This window comes from Brachyhypopomus gauderio, unplaced genomic scaffold (assembly GCF_052324685.1).
Source record: "Brachyhypopomus gauderio isolate BG-103 unplaced genomic scaffold, BGAUD_0.2 sc52, whole genome shotgun sequence".
Taxonomy (NCBI): Eukaryota; Metazoa; Chordata; class Actinopteri; order Gymnotiformes; family Hypopomidae; genus Brachyhypopomus; species Brachyhypopomus gauderio.
The window spans coordinates 1,337,594-1,357,500 of NW_027506877.1; the positions used below are offsets into that span (position 1 = coordinate 1,337,594).

The 19,907-nt window shown below is 42.0% G+C and overlaps 1 protein-coding gene across 4 annotated transcripts; it reads right to left on the reverse strand.

Moving 5' to 3' along the window:
* Nucleotides 1-7,091: 7,091 nt before the first annotated feature.
* LOC143488617 (uncharacterized) lies at nt 7,092-19,120 on the reverse strand. Of its 4 annotated transcripts, XM_076987436.1 has the most exons (21): nt 18,867-19,120; nt 17,928-18,347; nt 16,637-16,776; nt 15,737-15,785; nt 15,581-15,628; nt 15,379-15,483; nt 14,769-14,962; nt 14,548-14,689; nt 12,062-12,745; nt 11,883-11,969; nt 11,085-11,167; nt 10,803-10,922; nt 10,671-10,718; nt 10,496-10,579; nt 10,313-10,378; nt 9,534-9,594; nt 9,379-9,429; nt 9,218-9,262; nt 9,059-9,103; nt 8,883-8,974; nt 7,092-7,408 (listed from the first exon to the last, which is right to left on the reverse strand). In XM_076987436.1, exons 1-11 carry the CDS (start codon nt 19,018-19,020, stop codon nt 11,127-11,129), a joined length of 2,064 nt encoding a protein of 687 aa, XP_076843551.1. In that variant the 5' UTR covers nt 19,021-19,120; the 3' UTR covers nt 7,092-7,408; nt 8,883-8,974; nt 9,059-9,103; nt 9,218-9,262; nt 9,379-9,429; nt 9,534-9,594; nt 10,313-10,378; nt 10,496-10,579; nt 10,671-10,718; nt 10,803-10,922; nt 11,085-11,126. The 4 variants fall into 4 exon arrangements, with proteins under 4 accessions (XP_076843551.1, XP_076843550.1, XP_076843549.1 ...); XM_076987435.1 differs by having other exon boundaries at nt 8,922-8,974; nt 15,581-15,785; nt 18,867-19,118; XM_076987434.1 differs by having other exon boundaries at nt 15,581-15,785; nt 18,867-19,118.
* Nucleotides 19,121-19,907: the final 787 nt, after the last annotated feature.

The following is a 19,907-nucleotide window of genomic DNA, read 5'->3' on the forward strand; positions in this document are numbered from 1 at the left end:
GTGTTTATTCATTTATCTGAGTGTTTTAGGTTTTTACTTTGAAGAGGAAAAAAGTCCTGAATGAGAACGGGATCCCGTTTAAGGTGCTCTAAATAAGAATAAACCCGATTCGACTATTAGTCGACTAAAGGGAAAAGCTGACGAATCAGATTCGACTATGAAAATATCCTTAGTTGAAAACACCCCTACAACTGAATGAACATCCTCCGAGGCCGATTATTCCATAATTTTTGCCAGGGGTTGTAGAGTAGGTAAGCTGCTAGCGACATGGTTAGACAGTTAACTGGCTAAGGTACCTAGCCCCGGTACGAGGCGTGTGTCATTACCATTGACTGTACATATATATACAGATCGCGATGTCCACTTTACTTACTAAAACGCGTCTAATAGTTCGTGGGTTATATCCTGGTTTAATTCGCATCGTAATCAGTACAGTACTCTGTTTAGATTTCACGTTAACTGTTTAAATGTTTACAGTTTTTGACTTAACTTTAAATTTAATTCATCATCAAATCCGTCAGGACCGCTGGCGGTGGGGGCCGTCTTCGGGAGGAAGGCAGAATACTAATGTAACTGAGTTATAGAGAACGTTCCTGGGTGATACGAAATGCCTCTTGGGGCACTGTAGTGTGTTCGGCCGGTTCTTGAAAAGAAAAGAAGAAAAAAAGTTTTTGGTGTGGTGGAGAGAATAAAACAGAGAATGGTGCAATGTTCATACTTGTGTCTTCCAAGTTAATTCGTTTTACACTGCGACTCGAACCCCCGAGAAGCTCGGTTACATTGGTGGCAGCGGTGTTTCTTATTTTTCCTCTTACGCGTTCGCAATATAATTAGTGGTGCGCGGTAGCGTTAATATACTGTCAAGTGAAGTTTAGCTTCGCCGCTAAAGTTGGCTAGTGTTGGCTCGGACGGGCACGTGCTTCACCATGTGGATGGACGATATAGGAGCGTCTAAGTTCAGCCCTGGACACGGCAGGAACGACGTTTCACGCAGCGGATTAAGAATTGAATTGCCTGCCCCGTTTACAGGAGATGGGAGGCAGAGTTTTCTCAGCTGGGCGAGACAGCTGGAGGTTGCGGTCAAAGCACTAACGGCGGATGCTTCCGAAGTGGACTACGAACTAGTAAGAATTCTTCCTACGCGGTTGGGTCAGGCTGCGTTTTTGCTGTGGGACAGTTTCCCCGCGGCTGTGAAATCGGATTATGCTGCAGTTAAAGAGAGGCTTAATGATGCTTTCGGACAAAAACAGTTTATAGACTGCTTCAAAGCGAATCTCGCCGCCCGATTGCGGGCTCCTAACGAGAGCCTGGAAGTCTATGCTGCGGACATTAACAGGTTAGTGCTGGAAGCTTTTCCAGAGTATGGGGATGTGGCGCATAGACAGGAGAAGTTTCGCCGCTTTCTGGCTGGACTGGATCCGTCGCTCAGAGCCAAATGCTATGAGCAGGGGGCTACTGACCTAGAGGAGGCTCTGATCATTGCAGGGCGTTGTGAAAATGCTAGACTGTCTATTGGGTCGGACAATGCGAGCGCCTGCAGCGACAATCAGTTTGTTAAAGGACAGATGACGGTGCACTCAGTGTCGGAGGACAGTGGCCTGAGGAGAGCGGTTGATATGCTTAGTGAGGATCTGTATGCCATGCGACTAGAAATGAAAGAAATGCGGGAGGAGAACAGGAGGCTACGGGCTGGCGCTTGGGAGCATGAGGAAAGACGTGGCTCGCGCTCTCCTTCTCGTCCTGGGTGCGATGGCAGCTGTAAGCAGTCTTGGATGGACCGAGGGCCACAGAGAGGTTGGTCACCGGACCAACACACCCTGCGTGGGAGGGGCTTCTACGTTCAGCGTCAGGACATGGAACAGCCCGCTCGTGGAACACTGGGTCGACGGAGCCCGAGCCCTAGGTGGCGCCCTCGGCAGGAGGAGGAACAGCAGTCACGCCGTGTTGTGCGTTTCCGGTCGCCTCAACGAGATCCAGGGTCCACTCAGCAGGGAAACGGACGGTAGTTGACGTTGAGGCCCGCACGTCAGCTTATACATGTCAGGGCCAGCCTGTTCAGGACAATGCAGCGGATACGGTTGAGGTTGATGTTTGTACCCATAATCTTACATCCTATGTAAGGGGGGTTGTGGAAGGGAGTGAAGTGATGATGTTAATAGATTCTGGGGCTTCTGTTTCACTGATGAGCGCAACATTTCGTATGTCAGTCCCCGCCTTGCGCAGCCGCCCCTTGAATAAAACCTATGTGGGTTCACGGGCAGTAAATGGACAGGTGTTAGACACGCTGGGGACAATGAATGTCACTTTTAGGCTGGGGCTCGTGATGTGGCAGCACACATTCCATATTCTGAGGGAATCCACCCAGGCAGTCCTGCTGGGCCTGGATTTTTTGGCGAGGAATCATGCCAAGTTGGATTTGGATAAGGGGGTTCTTAGTCTGTGGGACACACAAGTGCCGCTGTTGCGGACTGCGGAAATGATTCCTGAGTGCTGTAACGTCTCCCTGGCCCAAACAGTAACGATACCTCCGCTCAGTGAGACGCTGGTGCCAGTCGTTGTGTATGCTCCTTGCACTTCTGATATAACGTCGGCCGTTTTCGAAGGTTACTTGGAGCCGAATACTCCCGAGTCCACAGGGGTGATGGTTGCACACACTGTTGCCAGTGTAAGGGACGGTGCCAGCGTGGCCCGTGTTTTAAACCCGACTGGTAAGGACATTCTGCTCAAACAAGGGGTGTACTTAGGGGAGCTGTATCACATTGAGGACACTCAACTTGCACCACTTTATCATCCAGGAGGGGCTAATTCAGTGTCTAACTCGCCTGCCTCCATTCCCGTCACACTGGAGGGGTCACCCATTACACCCCAACAGCGCGCAGGTTTAACTGAACTTCTTCAAAAGTTTTCGGGGGTCTTTACTGGGGCATCTGAGGGTAACACGGGTAGATGCAAATTGGTGAAACATCACATTAGGACTGGGAACCACCCCCCTGTCAAGCAGCGTGCATATCGCACATCCCTTGAAAAGCAGGCGGAGATTGAACGTCAGGTGGCGGGCTTGCTGGCGGATGGTGTCATCGAGGAGAGCTGCAGCCCCTGGGCCTCCCCAGTAGTCTTAGTAAAGAAAAAAGGGGGACAATGGAGGTTTTGTATTGATTACAGGCGGCTTAACTCTGTTACCATCAAAGATTCGCATCCCCTGCCCCGGGTGGATGACAGCCTTAATGCCCTGGCAGGCTCCACCTGGTTTAGTACACTTGATTTTTCCAACGGATACTGGCAGGTCGAAGTGGCTGAGGAGGACAGGGAGAAAACGGCCTTTACCACAGGTCGGGGGTTATACCAGTGGAGATCTATGCCCATGGGTCTTACTAACTCACCTGCGACTTTCCAAAGGATGATGGAGCTGATCCTCAGGGGGCTGCCATGGCATGTTTGTATGGTGTATTTGGACGACATTTTGATTTACAGCCGGACATTTGAGGATCACCTCCAGCATCTGGAGGAAGTTTTGCAGAGAATTCGGCTGGCTGGTCTGAAATTGAATGCCCAAAAATGTCACCTCGCAAGGGATCAGGTAGTGTTTCTGGGCCATGTGGTCTCTCGTGATGGTCTTCAGCCGGACCCTAAAAACACAGAGAAGGTCAGGTCCTGGCCCACTCCCAGCTGCCCTTCAGAGGTCAGGGCGTTTGTGGGATTATGTTCATACTACCGGCGATTTGTGAAGAACTTCGCCAGGCATGCAGCGCCGTTGCACTATTTGGCGGGAAAAAACGTGCCATTCGAATGGACTGCGGAATGCGCTGTTGCTTTTGACTATCTAAAAGGGGTACTCACTTCTGCCCCCCTGGTGATACTACCCGACTTCTCTGTGCCTTTTAGGATTCACACTGATGCCTCGAAGGACTCTGTGGGTGCCGTTTTGGCACAGGATATAGACGGGAGAGAACATGTGGTGGCCTACGCCAGTCGGTCCCTCACCCAAGCCCAGAAGCGGTGGTCCACTTTTGATAGGGAGCTTTGGGCTGTTGTATGGGCTGTCAGGGAATTCAGACATTATTTGGGGCTGTCTCAGTTTGCCATCATCACAGATCATCGCCCGCTGCTGGGCCTGAGAAAAATGAACATTGAAAATGATCCAACTGGTCGTCGGGGCAGATGGGTGTTGGAACTGGACCCATTTAACTGGGTCATGTTCCATAAAGATGGCAGTCGCCACACAAATGCCGATGCAATGTCTCGTCGGCCTATGACACCTGACGAGCCAGCATTGAGTGAGCCGGTGTCGGGAGTGCATTCTGTGGTAGAGGAATCCCACGGCCCCTCGACTACTGCTGAGACCGATGTGGACACAAGCCTGGTTTATTCACTCTCCCATGATGGCTCGGACATAGGTTCTCTGCAGCGGGCAGATCCAGATTTTGCCAGGGTGCTAACCTGGATTGAGGAAGGCGTCAGGCATCCCCCACGTCGTCAGGTACATGGGGGTTCCCTCAACCTTCGGAAATTGTGTACGGAATTTAGTCGCCTTTCTATTGTCAATGGCCTGTTGTGTCGTACGGTGCGTGGGTCCCGAACTGGTGAGCAGCACGTGCAGGTAGTAATTCCCCCAGTTTTGGTGTCTCAGTTGCTCGAACATCTACATGGGGGGCCTGTTTCTGCACACTTCTCAGCAGAGCGTTTGTGGGAGAAAGCACGACGAACGTGCTATTGGCCCTCTATGCTGCGTGACATTAAGCGCTGGTGTGAGCAGTGTGTAGCTTGTCAGACACGCAGATCCCCTGTACCACGACAGCGTGCGCCTATGGGCGGGATGTCTGTCAGTCGACCCCTGCAAAGGGTGGCTGCAGACATTCTAGAGCTGCCTGTTACGTCCAAGGGTAGTAGGTATGTTCTGGTGGTGGAGGACTACTTCACCAAATTTGTGAATCTATACGCCCTTCAAAATCAGACAGCACAGTCAGTAACTCGGTGTTTGTTTGATGACTATGTTCTGTTGCATGGTGTCCCAGAAACCTTACATAGTGACCAGGGTCGTCAGTTCGAGGCAGAGGTGATCCAAGGGCTCTGCCGGTTGTTGGGGATTAAGAAAACTCGCACGACAGCCTATAATCCTCAGTCAGATGGCATGGTGGAACGCCATAACAGGACATTGATTGATCAGTTGGCTAAGCAGTTACTGTCTTGTGGGGGCGAGTGGGATGACTTTTTGAAACAGACTGCATTCGCCTACAACACATCCAGACACAGCAGCACCCAGTTCAGCCCCTACTTTCTCATGCATGGCCGTGAAGCTCGGGTTCCCGTTGATGTGCTTGTGCCTAACAGTCTTTTGGGGTCTTGGGGAACTGCGTCTTACACCCCATTTGTGTCTTCTCTGGTGCAACGGCTGCAGATGGCTTTTGGGACGGCTAGACTCAATTTGGCCGAGGCTCGAGAACGGCAAAAGCTATATCATGATGAGAGGGTTCGACACCACACTTATGTTGTGGGCAGTTTAGTTTGGTTGAGCAACCCTGCTGAGGGTCGCGCGAAGCTGGCGCCGCACTGGCGAGGCCCTTATCAGATTATGCAGGTTCAGCGTTCAGGGGATGAAACTGGCCTGACGTACTCCATCAGTAACCCGAGGGACCCGGGGGAGCATGTTCAGATAGTTCACCACAACCGGCTGAAGCCATATACATTGTCTTTGCCCTCACGACCCTCTTCTCCATGTCATGCTTCTCCGATGGCAGGTGACCCTCCCACACAGCTGGATGTTCCGGTTTTAGGCACTGGGGAGAGAACCGGCTTCGCTGATGCGCTGGAGGGGGGTCTGGGGTTATCGGAGCCTGGAGCTGCTGTATCCCGTGCTGGACGTGTTCTGCGTGCCCCGGCTCATCTTCAGGACTTCATGACTTATTGACAGTGGTAGTTGTGGGGTTCATTTTTTTTTTTGTGTTTGGTGTTCAGTTTAAGGCATGGGGTGACTCGGGCTCATGGTTATTATCCTGTTGTTTGTGGAGCTGAGGAAAGGTCATTTTGGACACTGACTTCTATTATTATAATTTTTTTTGTTGTTGTTGTTGCTGCTGTTTTATTGTCTAATTTTTCTGTGATTTGTTTGTGTGATTATCGTTCTGGAATGTTATAAACAGGGACGTTTATATTTGGGGGGGGGACGTATGTAACTGAGTTATAGAGAACGTTCCTGGGTGATACGAAATGCCTCTTGGGGCGCTGTAGTGTGTTCGGCCGGTTCTTGAAAAGAAAAGAAGAAAAAAAGTTTTTGGTGTGGTGGAGAGAATAAAACAGAGAATGGTGCAATGTTCATACTTGTGTCTTCCAAGTTAATTCGTTTTACACTGCGACTCGAACCCCCGAGAAGCTCGGTTACACTAACTTTAAATTCATTTTAATTCATTGATTGAGCTCAATGGGTATTTGTATGCATCAGAAACCAATATGATTGATGTTAACCAATATTATATCATTTATGGACATTAGTCAACAAACGCATTGTCATCAACTTTTTGTATACCAAGAACATTTTATTGAGAAATGGTTCTTTATGCCACCCTACCTCTTTATTCATTGTACAGACTAGAGGAGACTGCTGTTCCATGCAAGGAGGGACCTATTCTGCAAGGCTGTGTAGGCATTCCCTCTCTGGAATGTTCTCTCCCATCTCTTTTCATAAATGAACATTTGGTTTGCATTTAATTTGAATGCAAGGTCCCATTAAGTTTTTGGTTTTACACAAGAACGAACAATTACTATGCGCATGTAGGCATTCTGCATTTGCTGTGCATAACACTATTACTTACATTTACAATCAAACATTTCATAGCATCAAGACGATACACCATTTAAATGTATTTATATTTAATAGTATTGTATGGTTCGCTAAAGCAAAAACATAGGACTAAATGCTATCCTGATTTAAGTAACTAACTATAGCACAAAAAAAAAAAAACAATAACAACATCACTAATTTTATTATCAACTGTTACCGCCCGGTCTAGGTCAGGCAGTTAACAGGAAAAATAAATTAAAGAATGATAGAAAGTTGCCTTGATGAGTGAATTAATAATGAGAAACCAACAACTTAGCAGTTTCAAAATATATATATATTTAAATGAATGTATTAAATGCAAGATGGTACAAGCATAGCACCGGCTGAACTTCAGGTAGGCTCACGCTGAAAAAAGGAAAAGAAAACCAAAACAATAAAATAATCAGCAAGCCTACCCTACCAGGCGCTAACCAACATATTGAAATGATAACTAACAACAAATCCATGATAACCAAAAAATGTATGCCAATACAATTATTTTCAGGCTGTATTAAAGTTTTTTTTTGCAACCTGTAGGACTGATATTTCTTTTGCAAGGTCATCCTCTTGATGCGTCCTCCATTTCTCTTGCATCTGTATGTAAATATATGTACATACATAATTTAAGTCACATAAATTAAAAATAAAACGTTTCAAGTAGAGATGCATGAGTACCGATACTGGTATCGGGTATTTGCCCGATACCATGTCCATTTACCCGTACTCGTACTCGCAAACGAGGCTCCGATACCAACATCCGATACCTTTTTTCTAGTGGACGTAAACCACGTTATGCTAATGAGCAGACAATTCAACATGTCGGCGATCTGGAAGTACTTCACAATTAGTGATGACAACCCAAGCAAAGCAGACTGCAAACTGTGTTCTATTAAAATATCAAGAGGAGGTACTTCTGCGTCTTCCTACAACACGAGTAACCTGATAAAACATCTTAAAATGAAACACAAAACTCAGCACGACGAGTTCACTGCTATCAAACCACTGCATCAACCAACACTGCAGCAAACGCTAAGTAGACGAGAGAAAATGTCTACACACCACCCTAGATCTGTGAAGATAACAGAAGCTCTTAGCCAGTTTATTGTTCTTGATGATCAACCATTTTCGGTCATTGAGAATCAGGGATTTCGGCACCTTCTTGATGTGTTAGAGCCCAAGTATGAAATTCCCAGCCGTTATCATATAACGGAGACCATTTTACCGAAGATGCACGAAAAGGTGCAAACGCATATCAAGAGCTTGTTGCATGATATTACAGCCTTCAGCTGTATGTTGGTTTTGTATTGATTTCATTGCACTATTTTACATTAATAACTATTACATAATGCTCCTGACTGCTTAATTCTATGTAAGTATCGGTATCGGTATCGGCAAGTACAAAAATACACGTACTCGTACTCGTACTCGGTTGGAAAAAAATGGTATTTATGCATCCCTAGTTTCAAGTTAATTATACATCGTACTTAAAAAATATATATATTTAACATGTTAGTACAGTATTCATAAAACACCAACACCTGGAAAATTTGAGATATTTACATATATATTTTTTTCTATTATGGATCACATTGCTGTAACAGTTCCATGTTATCATAATCATCTGCCTAAAACATTATAACATTCTCTTCCTGAAGAGCTCAGAGGCATTTCATCCCTGCATAGTTTTAAGAGCAGTCTCAAAACATTCCTGTTTAGATCCGCTTTTAGTTAAGAAACTCTTATCTTAATAGTTTTATCTTATTTACTTTACTTTTTATTATCTTAGTTCACTTTTTACTTTTTATGTTATTTTAATATTTTTATCTTTAATTTCTTTTAACATTTTCTTTTTGTCTTTTTGTCTTTGTCTTATCTCCTTTTAATGTTTCTTTTATTTATACTGTAAAGCACTTTGAGTTACATGTATGTATGAAAGGTGCTATACAAATAAAGATTATTATTATTATTATTATTATTATTAGTTAGGTACCCAATAAACTGAATGTCTTTCCTCAAGAACATACATTTGAGATGACCTACAGTCCTGTGTGCATGTGTGTTATTATACCAGTTTCATCTGTGTCTTGCTGGAAGTGCTGTCTCTTACTAGGAGGTCCATCTGGTCCATCTTCTCTTTAGCAAAATCCAGAATGCTGCAGCCTTTTGAAGAAAAAACATACACACAAAAGGTGATGATGCATGTACAGCGCAAAGTAATTTAAGAAGACATGAAAATATACCTACATTTGTGCAGGAAAGTGCCTTATTAGCAAAGCACACCACCATCTCCTAATCAAAGGCAACAATAAAACAGCAACACAATGAAAAGAATAATCATTCACTTCATAACAATGGACTGAATGGAATTTTGAATAAAATAAATTTGATTAATTAATGACTTACTTCTGTAAAGTCAAACTCCTGACCCAGTGCAATGTACAGAGTATACTGACAGTACAAAAAAAGTATGTTTTATTGAATTAAATACTAGTCAGGGAATGCTGCATTAAACAAGCAAACCTAATGAGATACAAAGTTTAGACAACTTTCACCAGTCTACCTACCATAAGCATATATATACCACAGCTGTTGCCCCTTGTTTGTCTTGGGATTCCCTGTTAGGTTTGATATATGTAGAAACAACCAAATTATCCATCACAGCCCATTATTGACCACAAGTAGATTTTAATTTGAACGTTAAATTTTTTTTTTTTTTTACCTCAAATGAATCTGCAGTTTTCTCTGTCTATTCTCGGTTCTCAATCATCTTTGCTATCTTTCTATTAAAAAATCATTTGGACAATATACATCACTATGCAAGCTTTAGTGATCAAAACATTATTAATTATGCCATACTGTTGAACTATAGATGTTAATATCTCCAATTTCACATAGGACATTGGTATTGCTACTACAGAACAAAATAAATAAAAAATAAAGAGAGAGATTACAGTTTAAAACAGAACTACTGTAATCTCAGAACACTACAAAACACTTGAATAAACCTGAATATTGTAAGGTGTTGGGCAAACACATCTTGCTCAATAGGGTCAAGAAAATATATTTCTCTCTCCTTTGGTTTCATAATCTGCAAAATGCATATACACATTCTTCCATACAATTTTCACAAAAAGTATATGGCAGGAATAAACTATTTTATTCACAAAGGGCGAACAAAAAATGAGCACACAAGTATAACTGTTTAAGTGAGACCAGCTGAGTGGAATAATTTGTGTTGAGTTCAATGAAAACCTGCAGCCACACTGGCATTCTATTAATAAGGTTGAACACCTGGGATGTAGCATATGCTGTGTACGCAATATTACAGTAAACATGGAAAAGGCAGTACCACCACCTGACCACTGTGCCAATAACAAAGTACAGCATGTATTTAATTTGACATACATGGGATTTAACTCAAACTACAGTAATTAAAATTAATTATAAAAAAAATATTTATTTAAAAGGTTACATAGGTACAAAACGCACATCACTTACACATAGCATCCTGTGCCCAGGCATCCAAGAGGGAAATGCCACCATGTCTTTTTGGGTGAGGTCAGCCTGTTAAATCAATAATTAACATTAATTTAATTCACAAATTTGACAAATAATACAAATAACACAAAAAATTGTCAAATAATAATAAAAAATCTGGAAATGCACTGCATGAAGACTCACAGGAATGGATAACTGCGGATCTGCACAAAGAGGTGGCAGCCAGGTTGCCACTACATAACAGTCTGCAATAAAAATATCTATATCCTATAACAAGAGGAAAAATGATGTATACATAATTACATACATGTCAGCATTTTTTATGTGTCATGAATAAAGGAACTGTTTAGACACTTACCAGGCGAAAAGCTGTTTGTTCTATAAATCTGAAGCAGCAATTGGCAATCTAGGGGAAAAAAGTGTAAAATTACAATAAGAAAAAAATACTATTTATTCATATTTTTGTTATCTTTATTCACAGTATTAATACCGTTGCTTCAAGACATTTTGGCAGTCCTAGTGTCCAAAAATCTGACCGTGTCAAGACAGTTGACCCCACCCTGGCAATTTGTTCACTTGGGTGTTTTGTGGGGTCTAATGCATATGTAATCTAAAAAAAGATTTAAAAAGGGAATTACCATTTTTAAAGTCCCTAAAGTTAAACAAATACATAAATGCAAATTTGATTTAAAAATACGATAATAAAAATTTAATATTGATATATATTTATCAATATTTTTATTTATTTTTATTTATCAAAATCAATAATTACCATTTTCTGGCATTGTGGGTGTAGTGGCTGCCCCCATATTGCTCAACTTGGAAGCATGTCCTTGTTTATCCAGGAATGTTTATCTATAACATACGAACAGCAGTTGCACCAGATATATACATTTTTAATTATTTCTTTTTAATCACTCACCTTTTGCAATCATCTTGTGTGGACTCACTGAAATCACTGGAATATTCTCTAGATATGTGGAAACTGTATTGTTTGTACGTTAGACAACAAGTTTCTCTAGTGCTTGCCAAGTTTTCTATTGATAACACCTCCGTATGCTCCAATTACCATTGATCATCATCATCTTTCGGCAATTCCCGTTTAGGGGTCACCACAGCAGATCAAACTCCTCCATCTGGCCCTGTCCTGAGTGTCCTCCACTGGCACACCAGCCACTCTCATATCCTCTACCACTGCATCCATAAACCTCCTCTTAGGTCTACCTCTCCTCCTCTTGCCTGGAAGTTCCATCCTCAAGACCCTCCTACCAATATACCTCTCCTCCCTCCTCTGTACATGTCCAAACCATCTCAATCTCGCTTCTCTAACTTTATCTCCAAAACATGCTACATGTGCTGATCCTCTAATAAACTCATTTCTCATCCTATCCTTCCTCGTCACTCCAAATGAGAATCTCAACATCTTCATCTCAGACACCTCCATCTCCCTCACCTGTCTCTTTGTCAGTGGACACAGAGTGTAGAAACAAGCTAGTGGTCATGATTTATGTGCTATTCAACTGTGTAGATACACAATACATATTTTATCACTTCAGAAATTGCCACTCACGTCTTTCTTCTTTTGTTTCCAAAATCTTGCATGCATCTGCCCCAGGAATTCTCTTTTGATCTGTGGAAGGTGTTTGCAAAGTTGCACCTAAAAAGTGGAAAAGAATCTTTGATTCTATGCACACACTGGAATTTAATTTTAAGGTAATTTTCATTTGAAGACTTGTATTTAGAACTTACCATTACATGGAACGCTTCTCAATGATGAGCTTTCCTTGCAAATGACAACTTGCCCAAATGTGTTTACAGTGACTTTGGCATTTCCCATTGCTTTCTGGACATTTTCAGTTGTCTGTTTGTTTTGTAGTTGGTTCCTGTGATGGATAATGTTTCTAATCAGGAATATCTGCACACTTGGAGCCATCATATTGAGAAAATAATTGTTTCTTTCCATTTGTGAAAAACGTTGCTCTGCCACTTGACTGTTCATCCATCCTGCAAGCTCTGGCACAAGAGCGATCCTTTTTAAAACATCTTTACTATCTTTAGAGTTTGATTCATGAAGGGTATCATACAAAACATAGTGGTCAGAAGAACCAGTTAAGGGGTGGCCACCATCATCAGGAATCTTCTTCTTTTCTTTAAGCCAAGAAAGATGTACTTTGATTTTTTCCTCGTTTGCAAGCTGAAGATTTTCTTCTGTTGGGCTTAACAATCTTCCCTCGTTGGGAGTAAACGGCAGCATTTCTGGAACTCTCAAGTTGCCATGAGTTGCTAATCCCCTCGCAAAGTCATAGACTGTTACATTAGGCATATACTTCCATGACAGTAACAAATCCATATAGTCCCTTGGACTTTCAGCTCTCATGTTAAATTTCACGCTGTACACAATGCCACAAGGACACATAATAGTAGTCCAGCCACCTAAGGGGAAACATATACAATAAATACAAATGGTTCAAAAGATGATGAATGTAACATACACATTGCTGTGGGGAAAACTGGAGCAAGCCCAAAATACACTGCTCAAAAAAATAAAGGGAACATTCAAATAACACATCCTGAATGTGCTGACAACAAAATCATCAATGGAAATCAAATTTATTAACCAATGGAGGCCTGAATTTGGAGCCACACACAAAATTTAAGTGGAAAAACACACAACAGGCTGATCCAACTTTGATGTAATGTCCTTAAAAGAAGTAAAAATGAGGTTCAGTATTGTGTGTGGCCTCCACGTGCCTGTATGACCTCCCTACAACGCCTGGGCATGCTCCTGATGAGGTGGCGGATTTTCTCCTGAGGGATCTCCTCCCAGACCTGGACTAAAGCATCCGCCAACTCCTGGACAGTCTGTGGTGCAACGTGACGTTGGTGGATGGAGCGAGACATGATGTCCCAGATGTGCTCAATTGGATTCAGGTCTGGGGAACGGGCGGGCCAGTCCATAGCTTCAATGCCTTCATCTTGCAGGAACTGCTGACACACTCCAGCCACATGAGGTCTAACATTGTCCTGCATTAGGAGGAACCCAGGGCCAATCGCACCAGAATATGGTCTCACAAGGGGTCTGAGGATCTCATCTCGGTACCTAATGGCAGTCAGGCTACCTCTGGTGAGCACATGGAGGGCTGGGCGGCCCTCCAAAGAAATGCCACCCCACACCATTACTGACCCACTGCCAAACCGGTCATGCTGAAGGATGTTGCAGGCAGCAGATCGCTCTCCACTTTGTCTCCAGACTCTGTCACATCTGTCACATGTGCTCAGTGTGAACCTGCTTTCATCTGTGAAGAGCACAAGGCACCAGTGGCGAATTTGCCGATCCTGGTGTTCTCTGGCAAATGCCAAGCGTCCTGCACGGTGTTGGACTGTGAGCACAACCCCCATCTGTGGATGCCGGGCCCTTATACCATCCTCATGGAGTCGGTTTCTAACCGTTTGTGCAGACACATGCACATTTGTGGCCTGCTGGAGGTCATTTTGCAGGGCTCTGGCAGTGCTCCTCCTGTTCCTTCTTGCACAAAGGCGGAGGTAGCGGCCCTGCTGCTGGGTTGTTGCCCTCCTACGGCCTCCTCCACGTCTCCTGGTGTACTGGCCTGTCTCCTGGTAGCGCCTCTAGCCTCTGGACACTACGCTGACAGACACAGCAAACCTTCTTGCCACAGCTCGTATCGATGTGCCATCCTGGATGAGCTGCACGCTCATGCTACCACGAGTGTGAAAGGACCACCAACATTCAAAAGTGACCAAAACATCAGCCAGAAAGCATAGGTACTGAGAAGTGGTCTGTGGTCCCCACCTGCAGAACCACACCTTTATAGGGGGGGTCTTGCTAATTGCCTCTCATTTCTACCTGTTGTCTATTCCATTTGCACAACAGCAGGTGAAATTGATTCACAATCCGTGTTGCTTCCTAACTGAACAGGTTGGTTTCACAGAAGTGTGGTTGACTTGGAGTTATATTGTGTTGTTTAAGTGTTTATTTTTTTGAGCAGTGTATATTGATTTTATCCATTGTTCTGGGCTGGTAAGAGTCCTGATTTAAACCCTATAGAGATATTTGGCCTCACACTAAACACAAATTAACTCTGCAATGTTAAGTTCTGCTAAGTGAAAAAACACTGGCTTACAAAACTTCAACAATTAAAGAATATAGTTAATTTATACAATTGTTTAACGGTTTGTTGGTAAAATAATATATATATTTAAGTAAAAGACCTTACCTGAAGCTCCCCAAACCTTTTCAAAAATTTTGTCATAAGCATTTCTGCTTTTGATTTCCTCCCGAAGTCGAAGAACAAGATCCATTTTGAAACCCGATGGATCCACACCACTCGCTCTACACAGCTTTCTCACATCGTCTACCTGTTATAAAAAAAAATATGTCAGTGGCACACACAAAGCTCTGTCAACTAAATGCTCAAAATGTTATAAGCTTACTAACTTTGAGGTTTAAAACTTCATTGAGAAGCCGGTCCTCTGAGACATCTAAATCTGCCATTTCTGCTGGGTTTACAGAATGGTGGACTTTTTCCCATTCTGTGTTGAGAACATCATTGCACTTTCGTGTGTGAGGTCCAATCCATGGTGCCCAGTATGCATATGTTGGATGAACCACAAAGGGGTTCTGCAGCGTGCCTGTTTATCAAACAGAACATTACAGCGTTTAAAGAAGATTCCATTATTTTGTTCTGCATCGTTTAGTGTCTGAAATGCTATTCAGAGAAGTTTGATATAAAATGGTTAATTGTAGAGACATCGAGTGTGTAGAATTTCTTGACACCTGTGGTAATTAGAAATTAGGGTTAGGTCATGCCCACAAAGCAAATATGCCCATTTTAATGACTATCCACCAGGGAACTTACATGGGCCTTCTGTGTGTATGAGGAATGATAACATTTTTTGGAGGGGACTATTCAACACCCCCACCATAAACTGCTATTTTACATATTAAAAATTAATTTCTCTTTACAAAGACTTGGCTTTTTAAATCATTTATGTGAAAATTATTTTACAAATTTTGATAATGTTTTCAAACAGCATTCACCACTTACTAGATACAAATCCATGGGCAATCATTTTCAGTGCAATAGAGTTCCAAAATTCCTCCAGGTTAACTTCCCCATTGTAATTAGGAGGTGGTGCTGGGATCTCACTTACTATGGAAAACAAAACATCAACCAAATTACTGATATGCTGTGAATACAGACAGCAACTGCCTTCAGCTGAACTGAAAAACAAAAACTGTTTTCCTACCTGGCATGTTGAATACACCCTTTCTGTGAAGATCCATTACCACAACAGCTGGGTGATGCCCACATTTGACACATGCATAAGTGTATTCATGCTGTGTTAATGCCTCAAAATGAAGGTAGGCATGAAGCAATTTGTTGTGAGGAGGGAGTTTCACACCTGATGTTAGCTCCATTGCCTCAAACACTCTTCCTGCAGCATTGTGTGTCTGATAATCAAACAATAAAAAGCTCACTTCAAGATGGTGTCAAAATGTGTTTGATGTTTTATCCTGTCTGTGCACTTAAAGGCAAAACCTTAAACAAATAATATATATTTCAAAAATATCTTGTGGAACTGTGTTGGGAAACGTGTGGAGAACCAACAAATGTTTTTATAGGAAGTAATTGGAAAAACTCATTTAAAATGCAAGACCATATACTGATATACAACATACTGATAATCAGTTATATGTCAATGATTATTAAAACAATGCCTCAAAACAAAAGTTATTATTCGTACAGAACAGAGGAGCAACAAAGAACAGGTATTATGTGGGTGGTGGATCATTCTCAGTCCAATAGTAATAGTGATTTTTAACTGCAGCAGCACTGCTCTGTCTGATGCACTCACACCAGCGCCATGTCAGTGTCACTGCATTGACAACACCCACATACCTGTTCTTTGTTGGTCCTGTGCAGTTCTTGTGGTCTGTAAATACAAGAACCTTTGAGGCATTGTTTTAATAATCACTGACATAACTGATTATCAGTATTTTGTATATCAGTATTTGGTATTGTCTTGCTTTTTAAGTGAGTTTTTTCCCCCCAATTACTTCCTATTACAGTTTCAATTTCAGCTATGTGGAGGTCCTGATTGAAGAACAGGGTAATAAAGTATACAGAGAAACAGATGTACTACGTAAGAGTAGAACAACACAGTGCTTCTACATGGTAAGTGTAGAAACATGGAGGTGGTTAAAATGAAGTGGCCAGTCCGTGTATGCATAATGTAAGAGAGTCTTTTAGTCTGTGAGCATACAACAATATGAATTGAACAGTACAACAAGTAATATATTACCTGAAGGGAGGCTCTCAAGTACAAACACAAATGAAGGTCCAATATGATGTGGTCATTATAATTATGGAGGCCATGGGACCATTCTTGATATCTGTATACCATTCCACACCTGTAGCAACACTTACAAAATGTTGATATACCTAAATAAACAAACAGACATTGTGTAAGAGTTGCTTAATGAGAACACATGTAAAAGTTAAGAAGAATTCCTTTAACAATTTACCCACCTTCAAAAACATTAGTAAGCGTAATTATCTTTGCCTTAGATGTGACAAGAATGGGGTCACTTAATGGAACTTGCTCCTTACACTCAGTGCAGAACTCTTCAACAGGAATTAGAGAATGATGAGGTGCATCAGTGATTGGTTTCTTTACATCTGCAGGAAGGTCAACTGGAACTTTTTTTTCCTGAAAGATGTATCTAACAATACGCTCCAAATGTTTGCCTTTAGGTGGATATATATAATCCTCCACATTATCACTGCACTCTTCCTCATTATGAACATCAGTAATTGTCCAGTCTTCTAGTGGTTCTGTTGAACGTACTGACCTAAACAGGTGTTTCTTGGTTTGAAATAACAGCCACTTGGCTACATATTTGTGTGGGCAGGACATTTTTGCCTTGACACACGGACAGTGCCAGCGGTTTGTTTTTGCATCATAGCATACCATCACTCTCCCTAACCGACTATAGTAGGACTGTTTTTTTTTTCAAACACAGAAACATAGTGCTTTGTAGATGGGCCAATGTTCACAGATACGGCCAAAGGAGCTTGTTCCTGAGCTGCCTCTTTCTTCTTCTGAAGGCACTGAAGTTTTTTGGCTTCACCGAACCACTTGGCTGAAACCATTTCTGTTAAGACCTCATCTTTCAAGTTTTCCATGCTTTCTTGCAAGCAGCAGTAGTCTAGTGATCTCTGATGGCAACAGCTAAATGTTTTACACCCACTTCTAACAGCCACCTCTATATTAACATTGCACTCATCAACTTCACAAGCATTCTGAAGATCTGAACCCCACAATTTCTGTGCAACATGGATTGGAACTGGAGGCCCGTGGAAGGTTTTTGTAACAGCAAAGATTCCTCTCTCAGGGTCAATGCACTGACTTAGTAAACAAGTATCTGCAGTTATATCTTTAACCATTGTCCCATGTTTCCTTTTCAGATGCTTTTTGAAATTCTGGGAATACAATGAGATGTTATAACGGGGACATTGAATTTTGTTTCTGATACTTTGACTCTTCAGAACCGGTTGAGTATGTTTTGAAGGGAGAAACATTAATTGCTTACTGGGATCTACATGTAAATCTGTAGGGATTTCTTTGGCTGTTGCAGATGCAGGTGGAGGGACAAATGGTCTTCTTGGTTCCCCAGGTGGAGAGGTAAAAGGACTTTTTGATGTCCAGGGTAGAGGAGCAGAATGGCTTCTCTGTGTCCCAGCTAGAGGGGCAGAAGGGCCTATTGGAGTGCCAGGTAGAGGGGCAGAAGGGCCTATTGGAGTGCCGGGTAGAGGGGCACAAGTGCTTCCTGGTCTCTCAGGTGGAGAGACCTGTTCCTCAGATGCAATTTTAGACATCTTGACATAACATGGACTACATGATGTAAGGTGTTTCATATAGCAAATCTTTCTAATAATTGTTTGTCCACAATAATAACAATGAAAGTGTGGACTTTTTCGACATGTCAGGTGACATTTGTATATTGTGAACTCTGGGGGCAGAAAAAGAAAGTAATCTATGTGAGAAATACAGCTAAACAAATCAGTTCCTCATAAAGAGTAGATATACAAAACTTAACTATTAAAACAAATTCATTACTTAAAAACACACACAATACTAATAAATACCTACATTTTAACATTTATATTATTTATTTATTTATTATTATTTACATATGTTCAGGCCAAAACCAACACAAAGTAATTTATTAACTACCTCGACCCTTGTGAGACTCAATGTGCCGCGTAGCAGTAATGCAGTCAGAAGGTTTAAAAACTTTAGACGCACAAAGTGGGCAGTGATATAGTGAACATTTACTTCACTTTGCTTCACTTCATGTAAACAAGATAAGAAAACAAACATGCACACATCGACATTAACCTAAACCGCTCATACTTTTAACATGTAAACGAGATAAGAAAACAAACATGAACACATCGACATTAACCTAAACCGCTCATACTTTTAACATGTAAACAAACAAGGCTAACATTACATTTGTTTTACTTACGACCATCTTGTCCGGCAAGCAAATGACTTGCAAACAACTGTCGGCCATCTTGTCCGCTGCCACAAGTCGTACCGCAAAATCCTCCAAATCTGAAAAAACCTCTAAATCTGAAATATGACCAATAACAACGGATGTAAGAGAAGGCCACGCCCATTTGGAGTTAAGGGCGACCTGTTTGGAGTTTAGTCCCTCCCAGAGCCGTAGAAAGAGACTGCCCCATTGGAGTTACCACTGTAGTGGTAAACCACTACTTGTTTCCAGCGTGTTGTGCTCCCTGTCAACATAAAAACACATGCATGCGTTGCTTCTCCTGTGTGGCCAGGTAAAGTGAAACGAAAATGTTAGGGATGAATTAATTTATGTATTTAATAATGTTATTTTAGTGTTGTAATGTGGCTAATGAATTAATTTATGTATTTAATGAGGTTTTTTTTTGTGTTGTAATGTGGCTAATGAATTAATTTATGTATTTAATGATGTTATTTTAGTGTTGTAGTGTAGACTACAGAATAAATCTATGTATTAAATGTTAAATGTGTTTTTAGTGTTGTTTTGTGGACTAAATAAATCTATGCCTGAACCTTTAATAGTGCAGGCTGCTTCAACAGGCTATTTGTAACTCTAGTTTTGTTCAAAGATACTATAAAAATTATATCAATAAATATTTATTGAAAGTTGATATAAATATTAAGTTGATATAAAGCAGATTAAGTGTTATATCGCCGGTGGATGGCGCCAGAGCTAGCGAGCTAGTAACGTATTGAATCACATCTGTGGTTCTGAGGTAAATAAACTGGATATTTTTTTTCGTCGTGAGATATCGGAAGTGTGGCGTGAGAGCGTGTGAAAACGGTCAAATGCGTGTTGGCAACCCTGTATGTTGTAATATTTGCCAGAAATACGATAACCGCAGATGTCTTTCCCGTTTAAAACCATTCAGTGTTCGTGTTTGATTGGAACTATACGGTCCTCCATGAACCACGTGACCTCTGAGCGGCGAGATCACAGAGTGTCGCAACTCTCTCTTTCTACGGCTCTGGG